Raw genomic sequence first — 19,804 nt, forward strand, 5'->3', positions numbered from 1 at the left:
GAAGCAATTACCTTGTGTTTTGTACATAACACTGGAATCCTACACTGCGGTGGTCAAATGTGGCCGACTGACACCTTGACGAATATGCTTGCCTTGGCGTTCTCTTGTTGTCCAACATCAGGAGACCCTTACATGTAAGTGCTCATAAATCATGATACTGCATGATTTGATCAGCTGGCCAAATGCAGGATCTACAGCGACCCCTTCAAGCACTCTGCTGAATGCTGATAACGGTATCTTACACGAGTACGTGGCATTTCCATGTCCTCTACAGCTGTCGCTCAACATCTGACATCGTTCATCCCGCTGTACACCCTACCAGGCCTGGTAGGAACACTAATGGTCTCTGGTAACCACTATACCTGTCACAGAAAATTGCAACTCTATAATTATTTACAATCGCTGCTCCAATGATGTCTACTTGTAGGAAATTACAGCCGAGCGGTCTAAGGCGCTGCAGTCATTGACTGTGCGGCTGGTCCCGGCGGAGGTTCGAGTCCTCACTTGGGCATGTGTGTGTGTGTGTGTGTGTGTGTGTGTGTGTGTGTGTGTGTGTGTGTTTGTCCTTAGGCTAATTTAGGTTAAGTAGTGAGTAAGGTTAGGGACCGATAACCTTAGCAGCTAAGTCCCATAAGATTTCACACACATTTGAATATTTTTTTAGGAAAATACTTTGATACCCACTATTGTGTGGGTGCTTCACTTTGTTAGTCAGAAAATGTATGAGGGTCATCAAGGTGCCCCGACATATGGGTCTTATGCATCCCACAATGCATTCAAAAACCACTCTCGTTAAATGCAAACCATTCATCGTACAGAAAGAAATGAACAGGACCCTCTTTTAGTAAATTTAAGCTTTGCTCTTTGGATACGTTTCATCTGGAGGACATGGTTTTCAAATTACTGAAGAAAAACGCGCTTGAAGGCCACTTTTGTGCGTTTTTCTTGAATAATTCGAGAGCTACAGTCTCTAGTGGAAATGTATCCCAGTTTATAACTCAACTGCGTTATATTTCCCACAGTAAGACCGGGCTTATTTTTCTCTGTGGGACTAGTAGTTTGGGCCTGGAAAACGAGAGAATTTCAAAATCTTTCACATGTCAGGTGTTGCAGGTTTCATAACAGCGGTATACTCAGCTGTACCACCCTGTACAACACCATATAGCGATAGAAATTAACGGACACCCTAAATATTAAATATGAAAATGAAATTCTATTAATTTAAACCTGTACACGTTTCAAACAATCATTGATGTTTCTTAATTGGCATCATCAAAGCAACAGTTGTACCGCTGCAAGCTGATATACACTTGAGAGCAATAACATATTAAATCCTTTTTTTTTAATATGAGCATCAGACTATGATCCAGGATATAGATGATGCAAAGGGTTTAAATGGGTAACGATTTACGAAGATAGGGTTGGAAGTAGGAAGCAGTCAGAGAACAATATGGAGCACGAACAGAGACAGTACTGATAAACGAGTAGCGGATTTCGTGACGAATGTAAAGAAAAGAAACGCGAGAGAAAGGATGGCCGAAAACTTGCGTCGTGCAGCAGAAACGAAATGAGGAAATCTCCGGTCCAGGAAGTTCCAGCTGGAAGGAAGTTGCTACTCCATTAAACGATAGACGTCCCTCGGGATTCCGACGAGGATTGTATTTTCCGCGGTAGTAAATTACCGTCAAGGGGAGTCGGCTCGGCTGGTACATTTATAAATGCCCAGCCAGCATGCCAGCAGACGACTGGAAGAAGTAAGAAAAGGGAGCGGCGAGACAAGAAAGGAGCAGCTCCGGGCCGAGCGACCGGCAGCCAGCGCCCGAGTGGCCGGATTATTGGTTTTTAGCCGAATTGGACGTCTGCTCGACCTGCGCTGCCGAGACGCGGCCGCATTCAGCGTGTAATGAGTTCTGAGGAGGGCGCCGACGCGAGGAGCCGCGGCGCGGGGGCCGTCGTGGAAATGAGCAACGCCTCCTCAGCTGTGCCCGGCTCTCACTGGCGTCGCGGGGCCGGCGGCAGGAGTGCGCCGCTGTTATCTGCAGGCGCGGACGGGAGGTCAGAGGAAGCGAGACACGGCACTTTCGGAATCTGTAACACTAAACCGCTAAAACGGTGACCCGCCAGCAGTTTCTTGTAGTCTATGTATCGTCTCCCATGGGCAACTAAAAAAGGATTTTTAATATTACATACACACTACTCTGCAAAACATGACACAACAACTCTACCATCTGGTGAGCAAGATGTATGAGACAGGCGAAATACCCTCAGACTTCAAGAAAAATATGATAATTCCAATCCTATACAAAGCAGGTGTTACCGAACTATCAGTTTAATAAGTCACGGCTGCAAGACACTAACGCGAATTCTTTACAGACAGATGGAAAAACTAGTAGAAGCCGACCTCGGAGAATATCAGTTTCCATTCCGTAGAAATATCGGAACACGTGAGGCAGAGGCAATACTGACCCTACGACGTATCTTAGAAGCTAGGTTAGGGAAAGCCAAACCTACGTTTGTAGCATTTGTAGACTTAGAGAAAGCTTTTGACTGGAACACACACTTTCAAGTCAGGAGGTGGCAGGGTTAAAATACATCGAGCGAAGGGCTATTTACAATTTGTACAGAAACCAGATGGCAGTTATAAGAGTCGAGGGACCTAAAAGGGAAGCAGTTGTTGGGAAGGGAGTGAGACAGGGTTGTAGCCTCTCCCCGATGCCATTCAATCTGTATATTCAGCAAGCAGTAAAAGAAACAAAAGAAAAGTTCGGAGTAGGAGTTGAAATCCATGGGGCAGAAATAAAAACATTGAGGTTCGCCGATGACATTGTAATTCAGTCAGAGACAGCAAAGAAGAGCAGTTGAACAGAATGAATAGTGTCTTGAAAGGAGGATATAAAATGAACATCAACAAAAGCAAAACGAGGATAATGGTATGTAGTCAAATTAAGTCGGTTGATGCTGAGGGAATTACATTAGGAAATGAGACACTTCAAGTAGTAAAGTAGTTTTGCTACTTGGGGAGCAAAATAACTGATGATGGACGAAACAGAGAGGATATAAAATGCAGACTGGCAATGGCAAGGAAAGCGTTTCTCAGGAAGAGAAATTTGTTAACATCGAGTATAGATTTAAGTGTCAGGAAGTTGTTTCTGAAAGTATTTCTAAAGAGCGTAGCCATGTATGAGAGTGAAATATGGACGATAATTAGTTTGGACAAGAAGAGAATAGAAGCTTTCGAAATGTGGTGCTACAGAAGAATGCTGAATATTAGATGGGTAGATCACATAACTGATGAGGAGGTATTGACTAGAACTAGGGAGAAGAGGAGCTTATCGCACAATTTCACTAAAAGAAGGGATCGGTTGGTAGGACATGTTCTGAGGCATCAAAGGACCACCACTTTTGCATTGGAGGGCAGCGTGGAAGGTAAAAATCGTAGAGGGAGACCAAGAGATGAATAAACTAAGCAGATTCAGAAGGATGTAGGTTGCAGTAGGTACTGGGAGATGAAACTTGCACAGGGTAGAGTAGCATGGAGAGCTGCATCAAACAGGTCTCAAGACTGAATACCACAAGAACAACAACTGATCTGTATCTCCCAAAGATTTGCCATCATTCTAAGTTCTGTGTCTTCTCGTTTTCTCTGCAGAGCTGTACCACGGAAAACAAAGAGAGGATGTTGTGTGATGGCCGGAATTTACTTCCTATAACAAAAACTGCAAGCATATATTCACCGCTTTATTCATTCGTAATAGTTGAAACTTAACGCAAGATGGTCCGCTTGTACACCCGGGGTGTCTGATTCTGAGCTAGAGACTGTAACTGCAACTTCGACTCCGTGACGCACTGGGTAACAGACTGTAACTCCGGACCGCAGCAGTGATCTAAATACTGACGGCCTGGTGTTCGTTGACGGCGAGGCATCAAGGGATCACCAATTTAGTATTGGAGGGCAGCGTGGAGGGAAAAAATCGTAGAGGGAGACCAAGAGATGAATACACTAAACATATTCAGAAGGATGTAAGTTGCAGTAGATACTGGGAGATGAAAAAGCTTGCAAAGCATACAGTAGCATGGAGAGCTGCATCAAACAACCAGTCTCAGGACTGAAGACTACAAGAACAACAACTCTGCGAAACGTAAGTACAGTAGCGTAACATAGTATCTCTCGGTGGAAATGAATAAAAGTACTGGCAAATGAAGTAGATGTGATTACAGCTCCAGGTGGCGTTGGTCCCGCAAAAACAGTCAGCTGAATGAATAGGTAAATACACCGTATGTGTCACTACAACATGGCGCGAAAACAACGGCTGTGTAACTTCACGCGACGAAGCATCGCTGGAAATCTAGAAGGACGAGGTGTGGCAAGTGTAGCCCAGTATTTTGGTATTGCTCGCAGCATTGTTTCACATACGTGGAGAGAGTTTCGAGTTGCAGGCACTTCTGGCCGAAAGAGAGTAAGTAGTCCAGCAGTCACCTACAGCAGCCGCTACTTTATGGATCAGTAGACTGACCAGGTTCCGGAGAGAGAAAACCAGGACTTTTGTATATATACTTCAAAACTATATTTACTCTTATCTTCCTCGTCATTATCGTGTTATTTCCAAACCGATAATAGCGAGTGAAATCTGCCAACAATGCGTCACCCTCTCGTTTGACAGCAGACCATTAGGACGAGTGTGCGTACATGCCAAAGAATATTCAATAAGCACTGGTAAGACACACCACATCGCCTACTTCTTTCACGAAACTAACGTTCATATGACGGTACTTCGGTTAGGAGGAATGCTTTAGGTGATGCTACCTTATATCTGCATTGGATTGGGAATTACTTGTCTCGATAACCCGTCGTCTCGGGGTAGCGTCTTTGATTAGTTATCAGAACGTCCCGAGTCCCGGATTTGAACCAAGCCACCGATTACATTTTCCATGGAAATATTAAGCAACGCCGGTCAAAGACATCCAGTATAAGTAGTCGACCTCATTCAGGCAACGGCCTCGTAAAAGAGAACGAAGAAGTGGACAGAGTTTCAATGTCCTTTCTTGCCTTTGCGGTGGGAAACGACACCTAGTGACGGTATAATCAATTATTATCAACGGCGTGAGGAAGCAGAAGGCAGTGGGATGTACGGCAATATAGACACATTAATTGTATCCACAGGACACGTGGCCTGTAATCGAAAAAATGTCATGACGATCTCTCCACTGGCAAAATATTCTGGGGTAGCCCGAATTTTGGCTTTCCGCGAGTGGACTGCCGAGGGGAAGGTGTATCCACAGGATATGTGGCCTGTAATTGAGAAAGTGTCAGAATGGTCTCTCCATTGGCAGGAGATTCCGTACTAGTCCCTATTTTGGCGCTCTGTGAGGGGACAACCAAGGGGAAGGTGATAATGAGACAAAGATTCAATAATGGACGAAAAGATAACGTTCCACAAGACGGGGCATGGGGTGTCAGAAGTCTGAACGTGGTGCAAAAGATACAAAATCTGAAATGGGAAATGCTAATTTTCAATCTAAATATATTTGGGATCTAGCTGAATATAGTATAATAGGAGTAGGATTCGTTCCAATGGAAAGAGAGGGCAGACAGTGAGTTATTGTAATGTGTTTTGTGATAGTGGGTCATCATAAAAGGCAATAAACCGACACGATCAAAGATAGTTCAGGTGTACATGCCGATGTCACAAGCAGAAGGTGAAGAGTGACAAAAAGTATATGTAGATAGTGAATGGGTAATTTCATTACGTAAAGGAAGATGAAAATATAAGTCATGGAAAATTGGAATGCGTTTGTGAGAAAAGTAACAGAAAATATGGTCACGGGACAATATGGGCTTGATAGTAGGAAAGAGACATATTATTTGACGTCTACAACAAATTTTAGCTAGTAATAACGAATATTCTCTTCATGAATCACAAGAGGAGAAGGTGTGCTTGGAAAAAGCCGGAGAAGTCAGGAAGATTTAAGATTAAACCATGGTCAGCCAGAAATTCCAAAAACATGCACAGCGTTCCAATGCGTAGCCAGGAGCAGATGTAGACTAAAACTCACAATTCAGTAGTGATCAAGAGAAGGCTGAAGTTAAACAGATTCCACACGCCGAGAAGTGGGATTCGGAAGTGCTAAGGAATATAGCGATACTCTTGAAGTGCTCCGAAGCTATATATTTTACAATATCAATAGTTCAATAAGCTAAAATGGCCAATCAAAGAAGGTGAAATAACATAGGTACAAAAAATCTAACTCCGAAGAATTCATTGCATCACTTAAGAATGTAACCAATAGAAAGTGCAGGGAAGCTAGGACGAAATGCCTGCATGAAGAATGCGAAGAAATTGAAGAAGAAATAGTTGTTGGAAGGACTATCACAGCACACAGAGAAGTTGAATGTGGTTGTAGGGAAAGTAGTAGAAGACAAGGTTACGGTAGAATTCGGGCTTGACAGTAGAAAAGAGACAGATTAATTGAGGCTTTCAACAAATTTCGGCTAGTAATAAAGAGTATTTGGTTTACGAATCACAAGAGGATGAGGTATACTTGGGAAAGGCCCCAGAATACTGGAAGATTTCAGGTAGATCACATCATGGTCAGCCAGTTTGGGAGACTTAAGACCGAATAAGAGAGAAGGGATAGATAACATATCACAAAAAGTTGTAAGAGCATTGCGGGAAGTGAGAACTACGTGACTTTTCAAGTGGTTGGCCGAATGTATGGTTCTGATGATTTAGCATCTGACTTTCGGAATAAATGTCATCTACACAATTGAGAATACTGCAAGAGCCGACAAGTGCGAGAATTATTCACAACCAGCTTAACTGCTTATGCATTCAAGTTGCTGACAGGAATAATATACAAAATGATGTGAAAAGAAAATAATGGATGTCGTATATGATCAGTTTGGCCTTAGGAAAGGTAAAGGCACCACATACGCAGTTGATAATGGAAGCAAGACTGTAGAGAAACCAAGACACCTTGTTGTCCTGGAGAGAGCGTTCGACAATGTAAAATGATGCGAGATGTTTGAAATTCTGAGAAAAATAGGGGCAAGCTATAGGAAGTGAAGAGTAATACACAATGTGTACAGAGCCAAGAGGGAATAATAAGATCGGACGATAAGAGCGGGCGACAAGAACGTAGTGTTCGGATTAAAAAGGATGTAGTCTTTCACTCCTACTGTTTAATTTATATATCGAAAAAGGAGTGATGGAAATAAAAGAAAAGTTCTAGAGTTGGATTTAAATTGTATGTGGATGGATATCAATGATAAGATTTGCTGATAACACTGCTGTCCTCATGAAAGTGAATTACATGACCTGCTAAATGGAATGGACAGTCTAATTAGCATAGAATATGGGCTGAGAGTAAATTGAAGATAGCCGAATGTACTGAGAAGTACCAGGAATGAGAGCAGCGGTAAACTTAACGTAAGTATTGATTATGACGAAGTAGATGAAGTTAAGGAATTCTGCTACCTAGGCAGCAAAATAGTCGATGACGGAAAGAGTAAGGAAGACACAAAAAGCAGAAAAGTGCTGGCAAAGAGGACATTCCTGGCCAAGACAAGTCTACTATTATCAAACATAGACCATAATTGGAGGTAGAAATTTCTGAGAATATACATTTGGAAAACGGAATTTTTCGTTAGTGAAAATAAACTTTGGGAAAACAGGAAAAGAAGATAATCGAAGTATCTGAGATGTGGTACTACAGAAGAATGTTGAATATTAGGTGGACTGATAAAGTACGGAACGAGGAGGTTCTCCGCAAAATCGTCGATGAAAGGAATATATGGAAAACACTGACAAGAAGAAGGGACAGGATGGTAGAACTGGTACTAGAGGGAGCTGTAAAGGTGAAAAATTGTAGAGGATAATTGTGATTGGAAAACACCCAGCAGATAATTTAGGACGTAGGCCGCAAGTGCTACTGATATTATAAAATGAGGGATTCGGCACAGGAGAGGAATTCGTGCCTAGCTGCTGTAAATCAGTCAGAGACTGAATACATAACTTTTGTTCGTCTCTTTACGTATTTCTGTCAGTTACTTCCTGTTCCTTTGTTCCTTACTGTAGTAGTTCTTTCTATACATTTTTGAAGTTCCATACCCCTATTTTAATTGGCAAAGACACACAGTGACGCATCATCCGAAAGTTAAATGCGTCATTAAAGTTTGCATCTCAGTGGAACATAGATATATAAAATGCTGTCATAAGAAATTCATACCGAACTATAATGACTTTGAAAATTTAACACAATGAGACACGTTACAAGCTGCGTATACGTCGTGACGCAAAGTGACTTGCGGTATCCACACTCACCATTCAATGTGCATACAAAGCTATAACGTTATACAACACACATTTCGGTAAGCTGACATCATAAACGTTGAGATGCATGGAACGGAAACTTTTCTTAAAACGATGCGCAGATTACTGGCTTAATGTCAAAAATTTCACTTATAATTTCATCTGTGATTAGAGAAGACGTATGAAGTTATAGTTGACGGTTGAACTGTTTACGGTACAGGTGTGGGTGTTACCGGTATTATACAACAACCACAAATGTAAAATCTTTACTCTGTCCCCCCTCTAAATCCTAAGATGGCCGATCTACTCTTTCTAATGCCAATATCACCTGGATTTCCACTTCATCAACATTCTACTATTCTAAAAAATCGTCGAAGTCTTATGTGCTCTTACCATAGCTCCCCTTCCTTCATAAGAGTCGATTATTAATTATTTTCCGTTAATTTCACTCCAACGCTTCTAACGTTCACATTTCCTTCACTTCCCATACAACTGACCTTGACCATTTATTCTTTTCTTTAATTTATTGGCTCTCAGGATGTGCTGTACAGTTTTCTCGGTAGTTGAGTGTTTGTTATGACGGCACGAACATGAGGGCAATGCAACACTCTGAACATGGGCCTCTTCAGTCAGCAATCCGCGATACTGACTGTGCACTGACCGCAAATTTAAGTCCCTCCTAACTGCATAAACAACCGCATTATTATCAAGACGTCCTCCAAAGCCTCCAACCTGTAGGCATTCCTCATCTTACTCCGACGAAACGACAAACATCTCTTCCAACATCTGTCCAACCTATGCCTCTTTTTGAGATGTAATACTCCTTGTAACATTCACTCCAGGGTTCCTCTTTTCTATGCAGAAGCTCAGTTTGGGTGTTTTCCGCCACCATATTTCTCTTCCTTTTTTTCCTTTATAAGTCTCCTAGCTGGCTCGATACGGCCACCCACGAATTCCTCCTTGACGCCAACCTCTTCCTCTCAAAGTTGCACTTGCACCTTACATCCTCAGTTATTTGTAGCATATATACCAGTCTGTATTCCAAACAGCTTTTATCCTCTACCGCTCTCTCTAATACCACGGAATTTATTTTCAGATCTCATAACACATTTCCTATCATCTTGTCCCTCCTTCTCGTTAGCGTTTTTGCATACGTTCCTTTCTTCGGCGATTCTTCGGAGTACCTCGTAACTCCTCACCTCCTGAATGTAGCTAATTTTCAACATCTTTCTATGACGCCACGTCCCAAACGTTTCGATTTTCGTCACTTGTGGTTTTCGCAGACTCTGTGATTAACTGCCACACAATACTGTACTCAAAATATACAGTCTTAGAAATTTGCTCCTCAAATTGAGGACGATGCTTGATACTACACTGAAGAGCCAAAGAAATTGGTACACTGGTTTAATATCGTGTAAGGTCCCCGCGAGCACGCAGAAGGGCTGCACCATGACGGGGGAACAGAAACAATTCTGCACGGCTGTCCATAAATCAGTAAGAATACGAGTGGTAGAGATCTCTTCTGAACAACACGTTGCACTACATCCCAGATAAGCTCAACGATGTTATTTATGGAGAGTTTGGTGGCCATCAGAAGAGTTAAAATACAGAAGAGTGTTCCTGGATGCATTCTGTAGCAATTCTGGACGTGTGGGGTGTGCCATTGTCCTGCTGGAATCGCCCAAGTCTGTCTGAAGGCGCAGGATATAAATGGATGCAGGTGGTCAGACGTCTCACCTGTCAGAGTCGTATCTAGCCGTAACAGGGGCCCAATACGACTGCAACTGCACTATACCCACACCATGACATAGCCTCCACTAGCTTGAACAGCCCCCACCCCCTGACATGCAGGGTCCATGGATTCATGAGCTTATCTCCATACCCGTATACTTATGTCCTCGCCATACAATTGTAAATGAGACTCGTCTGACCAGGAAACATGTTTCCAATCATCAACAGTCCAATGTGGGTGCTGACGTGCCCAGACGAGGCGTAGATTCTTTGCGCAGTCATCAAGGGTGTACGAGTGGGCCTTCGACTCCGAAAGGCCATACCGATTATGTTTCCGTGAATGGTTTGCAAGCTGACAATTGTTGATAGAAATCTGAGGCAATTTGCGGAGGGGTTGCAGTTGTGTCACGCTAAACGATTCTCTTCAGTTGTCGTTGGTCCGGTTCTTGTAGGAGCTCTTTGCACCCGCAGCGATATCGAGGATTTGATGTTTTACGGGATTCTTGATATTCAAGGTATACTCGTGAAATGGTCATACGGGAAATTCCTCACTTCATCGCTACGTCGGAGATTCCTTGTCTCATCGCACGTTCAGACTGCCATTGTGGCAGCATTAGCCGATGTAACAGCTGCGACAGACACTTCTCGTCTTATATAGGCATTGCCGACCGCAACGTCGTATCCCTCCTGTTTAAGTATCTCTGTATTTGAATACGCATGCCTATACCAGTTTCTTTGGAGCGTCTCATGACAAGGAATGTCCTCTCTGGTGGTTCTAATCTGCTATTTATTTCCTCCTTAACTCGTTCGTCCGTCATGTGTTACTTTGCACCCCAGATAGCAGAAGCCTTTAATTTCGTCTGCTTATTAGTCAGTTTTGATGTAAAGTTTAAGGCTAATCTCATTTCTGCAACTACTCATTACTGTTCTCTTTGTTCGGATTCCTCACATTCATAATCTATACTCAACAGACTGTTCATTCTACTCAAAACGTTATTTAACACTTCTTCACTTTCACTCAGAGTGATAATGTCACCAGTGAAACTTGTTATTTATGTCGAGTTACATGGAACTTTTTAGTCCCAATATTCCATTTTTCTTTTATGTACGTCACTGGTTCTTCGATGTTTGGATTGGAAGTTAGGGAAGAAATGTTATCTCCCTGTGTTAGACACTTGGTGTTTGGGCTTCTATTCTCCTTGTTCCCCCGCGTTTCTTTTACATATTGTGTATTAGAAGTCTTTTCCTGTAGTTTCCGTCTATATTTCTCAGAACTCTGGAAGACCTTGCACCATTTTACATTATCGAATGATTTTTCCAAGACGACAGTCTGGTGTAAGGAAATTCTACGCACCAGTCTGTTCGGTCTTACGTTTCACGATACAATATCTGAATTTCTGAATTGCTGTCTCACCGTGGTGCAATCCACTTAGTTTCTTTCCGTGTCTCAAAGCCTCTTAGTAGTATATATCCCTCTTGCGATATTTCAACTTGTTCGATTTCAGTAGTTTTATATCATCTTTTTCCACCGACGAATCCGTAACACCAAAATTCTCATACAGGTTATACCAATGACCCCTGCTGCGAAAGATCAGTCTGTTACTAATCTTTATTGGTATTTCAACAGCGTGTGCCATCCTTGGACGGATTTATACCCTCTCAGCAGCATAACTTACTAATTTAACCATAGCGTCTTAGTAAAGAAGAAACACGTATTAAAAAAATTCTGCATTTCTCAAGTGACACTAATATTTCTGCTTTATAGATACTTCTTGCTATTTTACGGTGTTACTATTAGATGATATCCATGACTGTGTGTTAGAGATGAATGGTCGTAACGACGATTGATGTGAAATACCGGTATTATGAAAAAATAAATATTATACAATAAATACCTGTTGCGATGGTCTGTGATGCGGGTGTGGACATTACATAACTGATTTGGGTGGAAAGGAGAAATGTTAATCTTGTCACAATTTAACACTCCACTGCTCCAAACACACGCACCCACGCACACACACACACACACACACACACACACACACTCACACACACACACACACACACACACACACACACATGCGTTTGCCGTTAGCTGATATCAACAGAATATTTCAGCAGGCTGAAGAAGTAATCTAGATGACTAGAGGCTAAATATTTACATTAATTATTCACAATCTGAAATCATCACAGTACGGTTAGAAGCCTGATACGTTTCTTACACTTTCTTTGCTAATAATAAGCACTCGTTGCCTCGTGAAAGTGTGCATAAAATACACTCCTGGAAATGGAAAAAAGAACACATTGACACCGGTGTGTCAGGCCCACCATACTTGCTCCGGACACTGCGAGAGGGCTGTACAAGCAATGATCACACGCACGGAACAGCGGACACACCAGGAACCGCGGTGTTGGCCGTCGAATGGCGCTAGCTGCGCAGCATTTGTGCACCGCCGCCGTCAGTGTCAGCCAGTTTGCCGTGGCATACGGAGCTCCATCGCAGTCTTTAACACTGGTAGCATGCCGCGACAGCGTGGACGTGAACCGTATGTGCAGTTGACGGACTTTGAGCGAGGGCGTATAGTGGGCATGCGGGAGGGCGGGTGGACGTACCGCCGAATTGCTCAACACGTGGGGCGTGAGGTCTCCACAGTACATGGATGTTGTCGCCAGTGGTCGGCGGAAGGTGCACGTGCCCGTCGACCTGTGACAGGACCGCAGCGACACACGGATGCACGCCATGACCGTAGGATCCTACGCAGTGCCGTAGGGGACCGCACCGCCACTTCCCAGCAAATTAGCGACACTGTTGCTCCTGGGGTATCGGCGAGGACCATTCGCAACCGTCTCCATGAAGCTGGGCTACGGTTCCGCACACCATTAGGCCGTCTTCCGCTCACGCCCCAACATCGTGCAGCCCGCCTCCAGTGGTGTCGCGACAGGCGTGAATGGTGGGACGAATGGAGACGTGTCGTCTTCAGCGATGAGAGTCACTTCTGCCTTGGTGCCAATGATGGTCGTATGCGTGTTTGGCGCCGTGCAGGTGAGCGCCACAATCAGGACTGCATACGACCGAGGCACACAGGGCCAACACCCGACATCATGGTGTGGGCAGCGATCTTCTACACTGGCCGTACACCTCTGGTGATCGTCGAGGGGACACTGAATAGTGCACGGTACATCCAAACCGTCATCGAACCCATCGTTCTACCATTCCTAGACCGGCAAGGGATCTTGCTGTTCCAACAGGACAATGCACGTCCGCATGTATCCCGTGCCACCCAACGTGCTCTAGAAGGTGTAAGTCAACTACCCTGGCCATCAAGATCTCCGGATCTGTCCCCCATTGAGCATGTTTGGGACTGTATGAAGCGTCGTCTCACGCGGTCTGCACGTCCAGCACGAACGCTGGTCCAACTGAGGCGCCAGGTGGAAATGGCATGGCAAGCCGTTCCACAGGACTACATCCAGCATCTCTACGATCGTCTCCATGGGAGAATAGCAGCCTGCATTGGTGCGAAATGTGGATATACACTGTACTAGTGGCGACATTGTGCATGCTCTGTTGCCTGTGTCTATGTGCCTGTGGTTCTGTCAGTGTGATCATGTGATGTATCTGACCCCAGGAATGTATCAATTAAGGTTCCCCTTCCTGGGACAATGAATTCACGGTGTTCTTATTTCAATTTCCAGGAGTGTATGATGGTCTGTGTTCGTGCTATTAGGACATTGATTATTTCGGTGATCCTTTCCAATATTCGCGCATTTGTTGATCACTTTGATAGTACAGTAGCTTCGCTGACATTCATTAGCATATCAGTACAGCTCTTGCTTCCTAGTTACGCTGCCAGTCATCTGATCAAATTTTTCACTGTTGTGCAGCCCAGAATCAGTCTATACTTAATATCTTAAGATGAGTGTGTGTTAAAAGCTGGTCGACCTACAGGCTTTCTAGAATTGTGATGAAATTATACTAGTATGCGAAGAGGCAGTAAGAGTTGAGCGAACTAATCACACGGTAAGTACTGTGGTTATGTGTGCTGTCCTGAGATTCGCCACAGACCCTATATCCATAAATTATATTTAGTCCCCTTCTGCACTTTAATTTCAAAACATGCATTTAAGTTACAGAAACCCTTGGCACAAACATGTACCAGCATCAATGATGCATTCACACCATTTCTGTGTAAGTCGACGTGTTAGGACTTCAGCACCTCATTTGCACTCTGATGAAACACCCTTTAAACAATACTGTTTGATATTATCAAAGTGTTCAGTATAAAGAGAGATTTTATTTGTACAGATGCACATCATGAAGTGCTTATAGAATATGTGGAATGTAAAGGGCAGATGGTTAAGTATAAATAATCAAGAGAATAGTACATGGTGTGGTAGGGTTGTTGGTATGTGGACTTTATGGATGGTGTGTGCCTGACTTTCTTTTATTAAGACCATAGGATGGATACAAAAAAGAAGGGGAAGGGGGTAAAAAACAGAGGTGAGAGGAACAAAAAATTAGAGAAAACTAAAGAGAGGAGTAGAGGAGAAAATAAAAAATGTGAAAGAGGAGTACAGGGTTGCAGAGGAGAATGAGGGGAGAAAGGAATAGAGAAGGAGAGTATTGTAGGACAGTACAAAAAATAGATGAGTAGACAGATAGAAAAAAGGGAATAAGGGTTTAGAGGATTAGAGAAAAGTGGAGAGGTCAATAGAGAAAAGGGTGGAGCTGAGAATTTGAGAAAAAGGAGATGACAGGTGACAGGGGGATTAGAGAAAATGAAAGGAGGGAATAAGAGAGGAGTGAAGACGATAGAAGCAGGAAAGGAATATAGAGGGAAAGAGAAGAGGAGAAGAGAAGAGCGAAAAGAGAGTGGAGAAAGAGAAAATAATATGATGGAATGCGACTAAATCTGAGGCGAAGGATAGATGAGAAGAGCAGAGAATAGGACGAGAGTGGAGTAAGAAAAGAGAAAACTGAAGTGAGAAGAAGGAACGTATTGGAAAACGAGACAGAGAGAATATTAAGAGATACAAAGGAAAGCTACAGTATTTCTAAGCAGAAACCACGAGTGGGGGTGTGGCTACTCGGAATCAGACAGCGTACCTCTCTGCGGCACGGGCTCGGCCTGCGCGGGAGGGGGCGGCGCCAGCTGCAGTGCGGCCTCCTGCTCGTAGATGCCGGCCAGCTCGGCGCGACACGTGAGCGTGGCGGACAGCCGTCCTCCGGGGGCGGCGAACACGCCGGCCGGGTCCGAGAAGTGGGCCGAGCGCAGGCGCACGCTCAGCGACATGACGCTCGTCTGCAGCGAGTCCGCCGACAGCACGCGCCACCCGTTCCCCGACACCTGCCGGCACACAGCACGCCCGGACCTCAGGTAACCAGGTTTTGAGTGTGTAAAACCTGCCAAAACTGTAGTTTTACAAGGAACTATACGGGAGCCGAAACGGGCGAAATGTTTGTAGCCATATACGCTGCGAAACAAAATTATTGGATCACGTTTTACGAAACTTCGTAGCTTTCTTCGATCCCGACGAAATTTGGCTTGAAAGTGCCAACAATCTCAATCTGTAGTGGTGCAAAACTGTGGCGCCCTCGAATGTTACCCTATGGCTCACAGCCAAACATCTAGATTTGAGACACTCTGACCGGTAGCAATTAGAAAGAGCACCAGAGCTAGGAAGTATCGCAAAAGCACATCGTGACGTCCAAATATTAACATCCCCCATAGCTGAAAAAAAGGAAAGTGGTAGAGCGTCCGATTGTCGTACTAAAGATCCCGAGTTCAAAACCCACTAACGTAGATTTTTTTAACAGCTTTAAAGTGGCATTGTTATATGGGAGAGCTTTATTCTAAAATGTGAAAAGGACGTTTCGGAGTTTGTAGCAATGTTCTTTTGGCAGTCTGCTTTGGCTTCGTTGTTGAAAGTAGAAAACCTATAGAGTACATTTGTACCACAGAGGTGTGGTGTTACCTATACATATATACGCTACAGGATGGCTACTTTCAGCTATCGAAGCGAAAGCGGACTGCCGAAACAACACTGCTACAATCTCCGAAACGTCCTTTTTACATATTAGAATAAAGCTCTCCCGTATAACAGTTTCACGCTTAAGCTGTTACGTGGGTTTCAAAGTCGGGATCCTTAGTACGACGATCTGACGCTCTACCATCTCACCTACCGGAGACATTGATATTTACGCGTCACACATGTGCTCTGGCGATACCCCGTAGTTGTGGTGTTCCTTTTAGTTATCATTTACGCATGTTCTAAAGGACGACCGATCACAGCACGAACTAAATCAATATTTTGATTGGTACACTATCAACATTTGTTACCGGTCTGAGTGTCTCACATGTGGAGGTTTGGTTGTCAGCCGAAAGAAAAAGGGAGTTGAGCCAAGTGCGAAGCCGCATGGCACCATGCCTTTGCACCATTTCAGAGGAAGACTAGGCACCTTTCAGCCAAGTTTCAAACTTACGCATCGGAATTCGAGACAATTATGAGGTTTAGAGAAAGTTATGCTTTAATTTTGTTGTTCAGTTTAGAAACATTACCCAATCATCCTTAGCTATTTCTCATCCAGTGCTGGATGTAGACTTCCTCTGAATTGGAAATTAAGCATCTTATCTTCTTACACAGCGTTAAATCCCTCTTCGGTTCCTTTTCACACGATCGACGTTACGATCCCCCTGCAAGGATTTTTAATAGGATTGCTGGTGTTCCTGGTTACGAGTAGTCTAGAGTGACGAATCAGATTTCTTGTTACACCATGTCTATGGTCAATGATAGCAAGGTTGTCAATGTATGACCACCCGTTCTCTACAGATGAGTACTTTGGGATGCAACTGATTAGATCTCTATAGACACGGATCTGCAGCACCTGATACCAGAGATAATACACTGTTTGTAGTGATGTAGCTGTTACCCACGACTGTTATCTCGTACCAGCAAATTTGTTATGATGAATGATGTCAAGTAAGTTAGTAATTCACAAATATCGGGGTATACAGCAGTTACTTACGTGAATGCTTTTAAATGTATTTAGTGCTCGTATATGCCAGATGGTTACAATTAAATTCCAGCTACTCACGAAGTTACCTTGTGGGCTCTAACTATCGCATGGCAGCGACGCTTGGTAGATACTCTAGTGCGTTAAAGCGATACCGATCTTCCCTGGAAAAAATGAAATTGTTCCATATTTGGCCACCAGGTTCACTGTACACTGTTCATATGGCGGTATGACATCCAAGCTGTCGTTTGACAAGCCTTGATGTGAATGAACAGTGCGGCTATAGAGAAAAGCGATCGTGCCCAGTTAGTGAAACGGTTTTATGTGAACGAAGATAGTTACAGTGCTGCATTGAGATAATACCTCCGACTGAAAGGTCAGAGAAGAGGTCTGATGTCATTAAATGGTTTAAAGAAGATAAGGATGAAATTCGAAAACACGAGCGGGTGTGATGTGGCACATGGAAGAGGAAGCCGTCTTATCCCGATGGAAGTTACTGACCAGGTTGGTGTTGCTGTAACTAACCAAGCAGGACGTGCCACGTTAGCGTTAGTGCTCGTGCAGTGTCACGGAAATTGTCCATCCCATGTTCAAACAGTAGGGAAAATTTTTCAGTCTGTTATAAGGTGGTACCTGTACAAGAGCCAGGCGGTGCAGAAACTGAAACCTCGTGATCCACAGGTACGTTGTAACTTTGCTCTTCGGTTTCTAGCACGGGTCGACGTTGATGACATTTGGGTGGGAAATATTCTGCTGTTGGGCGAAGCATATTTTACACTACGGGGTGCAGTGAATAAACAAAACGACCGAATCTGCGGTGATGCTAAACCACGTGTTATGCACGAAGAACCATTGCATTCGCATTATGTGAAGGTGTGGTATGGATTCACACGCACAATTATTCTCCTTTCTTTCTTCTTTGAAGAGAATTCACCCGGAGGGTCTGCCAGGTTTACCGGAAGAGGTCAAGTGTGTGAAAACAACTGTTTTCTTGCAAGTTGAAGCAACACCTCACGTTTCTCACCCAGCGCTTAACGCACTCTTCCACGAACGTTTTATCTCCAGATGTTTTTCAGAAGCATGGCCTAAAATATCATCTGATTTGATTCCAGGTGGCGTTTGGCGGTGGGGGGACATCTAAGAGAATGCATTTAACATGTTTAGATCTCTAAATAGTATGAAGTCCAGTATACAAAAAGACGTTGCTCAGAGTCCACCGTAACTACAGCAACTATTGATCACATCGTTTTACGGATGAATCATCTTCGACGTCTCCTGTGCTCATTGAACAATTCTGTATGTGTTGATTAATAATAAAATTGACGTTATGCCTCACTTGTTTTACTTTTCCTGCCCACGTTCAGTTCATAATACATTATATATGGATACATTTACATATGTCTGTCTGGCATTCGCAGTTCTCGATTTGCAACTGGCGGCCAGTACTAGAATTAATTTTTTTTCAGTGTGTTTCGGTTCCTCAATAACGCATCAGATAGTCCACCAAGTTTAGCCACCAGACGATAATTACAGCCCACACTATCGGTAGCTGCACTTATAATCATCTCACAGACGCGTAACGAATGCGTTTCTATTATTTTGCTCAGATCGAATATATTAGTTAAAAATACTAAAAAACAAGCAAAGAGTTTACTTTTATGAGGTATTTATTGCGTGATCTTAAGGCAGCTCCGTAAACAACGAGTTTCGTCTTGCTTTCTTATCAAAGACGTACAGATTCTGGGGGCTACATAAACGTGAACACACAGCATGGAGCTGCCTACGAGGAAAGCACGGCTTTTTCTAAATGCACAGTGGGAACTTCGAGTGTTTGCCCTTGGATGTTATTTATGGTCAGTCCAAAAGCAATTCTTAGTGGTAACAGCGATTTAAAAGGCAAATCTGTCGGCATAACTGAGATCTGCGAAATCAAAACACTTTCTTCTTTTGCTGTGCTAGTAATTATAATAGATCAAAAATATTTCGGTCCAGAAATTTAATTTGTAACTGTGTACATTAGACAAGAAATTTAATATTTTTAAAAATTATTTACCTTCATTGATGTAAGAAAAGATGTGGCATTCCCTACTGCACACTCTTAAAGGGCGATGATTCTTTTTTACTATGTAAAGTAGCCCAAGTCATCCCCCAGGTTTCAAGGTACCCTCATGCCACAATACATCGAAATCGGTTCAATGGTTTATTCGCAAACACGTAAGAGGCAGAGTTACTTTGACATTTATAGTATTATTGTGAAACGCTTGGGACGGAGTTCACACTCGAAATAGATTAGAATGGCTGTTATCGATGTCTAATGTGGGGACATGTCTGCTATAGTTAGGCTGGAAGCCTTCATAGCTGATAATAGTATCTAATTGGTACACTGTCCGACAACCGGTAATGTAAGCTTCTACTGCGTCATTGTTGATGTGCCGATTACACGTAAAATCCACTGGAGACATTTTTTTCACCAACTTCACTCTTTTTAATGAGAGCAGCTGTTGTTACGTAGCTCAGCTAATACTAGAACAAGAAGGCCTGCACATGATTTTCAATAAAATCACGACTTAAGGCGACAAGAGAAAGTTTTGTTACAACTAAAATTGTAATCGTCATGACAGCGTTTCAATAAAAATACGTTGTCTAATTCCGGTTATCCCAAAATTGTCCTAGACAAAACAGTGAGAACCCAGTACTTTGGTGGAATATCTTGTTCATTTTTAAGGTTAATACAATTTTTTAAAATCAGAAA

The 19,804-nt window shown here is 43.3% G+C and overlaps 1 protein-coding gene across 1 annotated transcript in view; it reads right to left on the reverse strand.

Annotated features, from left to right (window-relative positions):
* LOC126278105 (uncharacterized) overlaps positions 1 to 19,804 on the reverse strand; it is a 1,197,991-nt gene that overhangs the window by 37,989 nt on the left and 1,140,198 nt on the right. Inside the window, exon 5 of the mRNA XM_049977982.1 lies at positions 15,145 to 15,385. Within this exon, the coding sequence (XP_049833939.1) occupies positions 15,145 to 15,385 (241 nt within the window). The remainder of the gene's footprint in view (positions 1 to 15,144; positions 15,386 to 19,804) is intronic.

This window comes from Schistocerca gregaria, chromosome 6 (assembly GCF_023897955.1).
Source record: "Schistocerca gregaria isolate iqSchGreg1 chromosome 6, iqSchGreg1.2, whole genome shotgun sequence".
Classification (NCBI taxonomy): domain Eukaryota; kingdom Metazoa; phylum Arthropoda; class Insecta; order Orthoptera; family Acrididae; genus Schistocerca; species Schistocerca gregaria.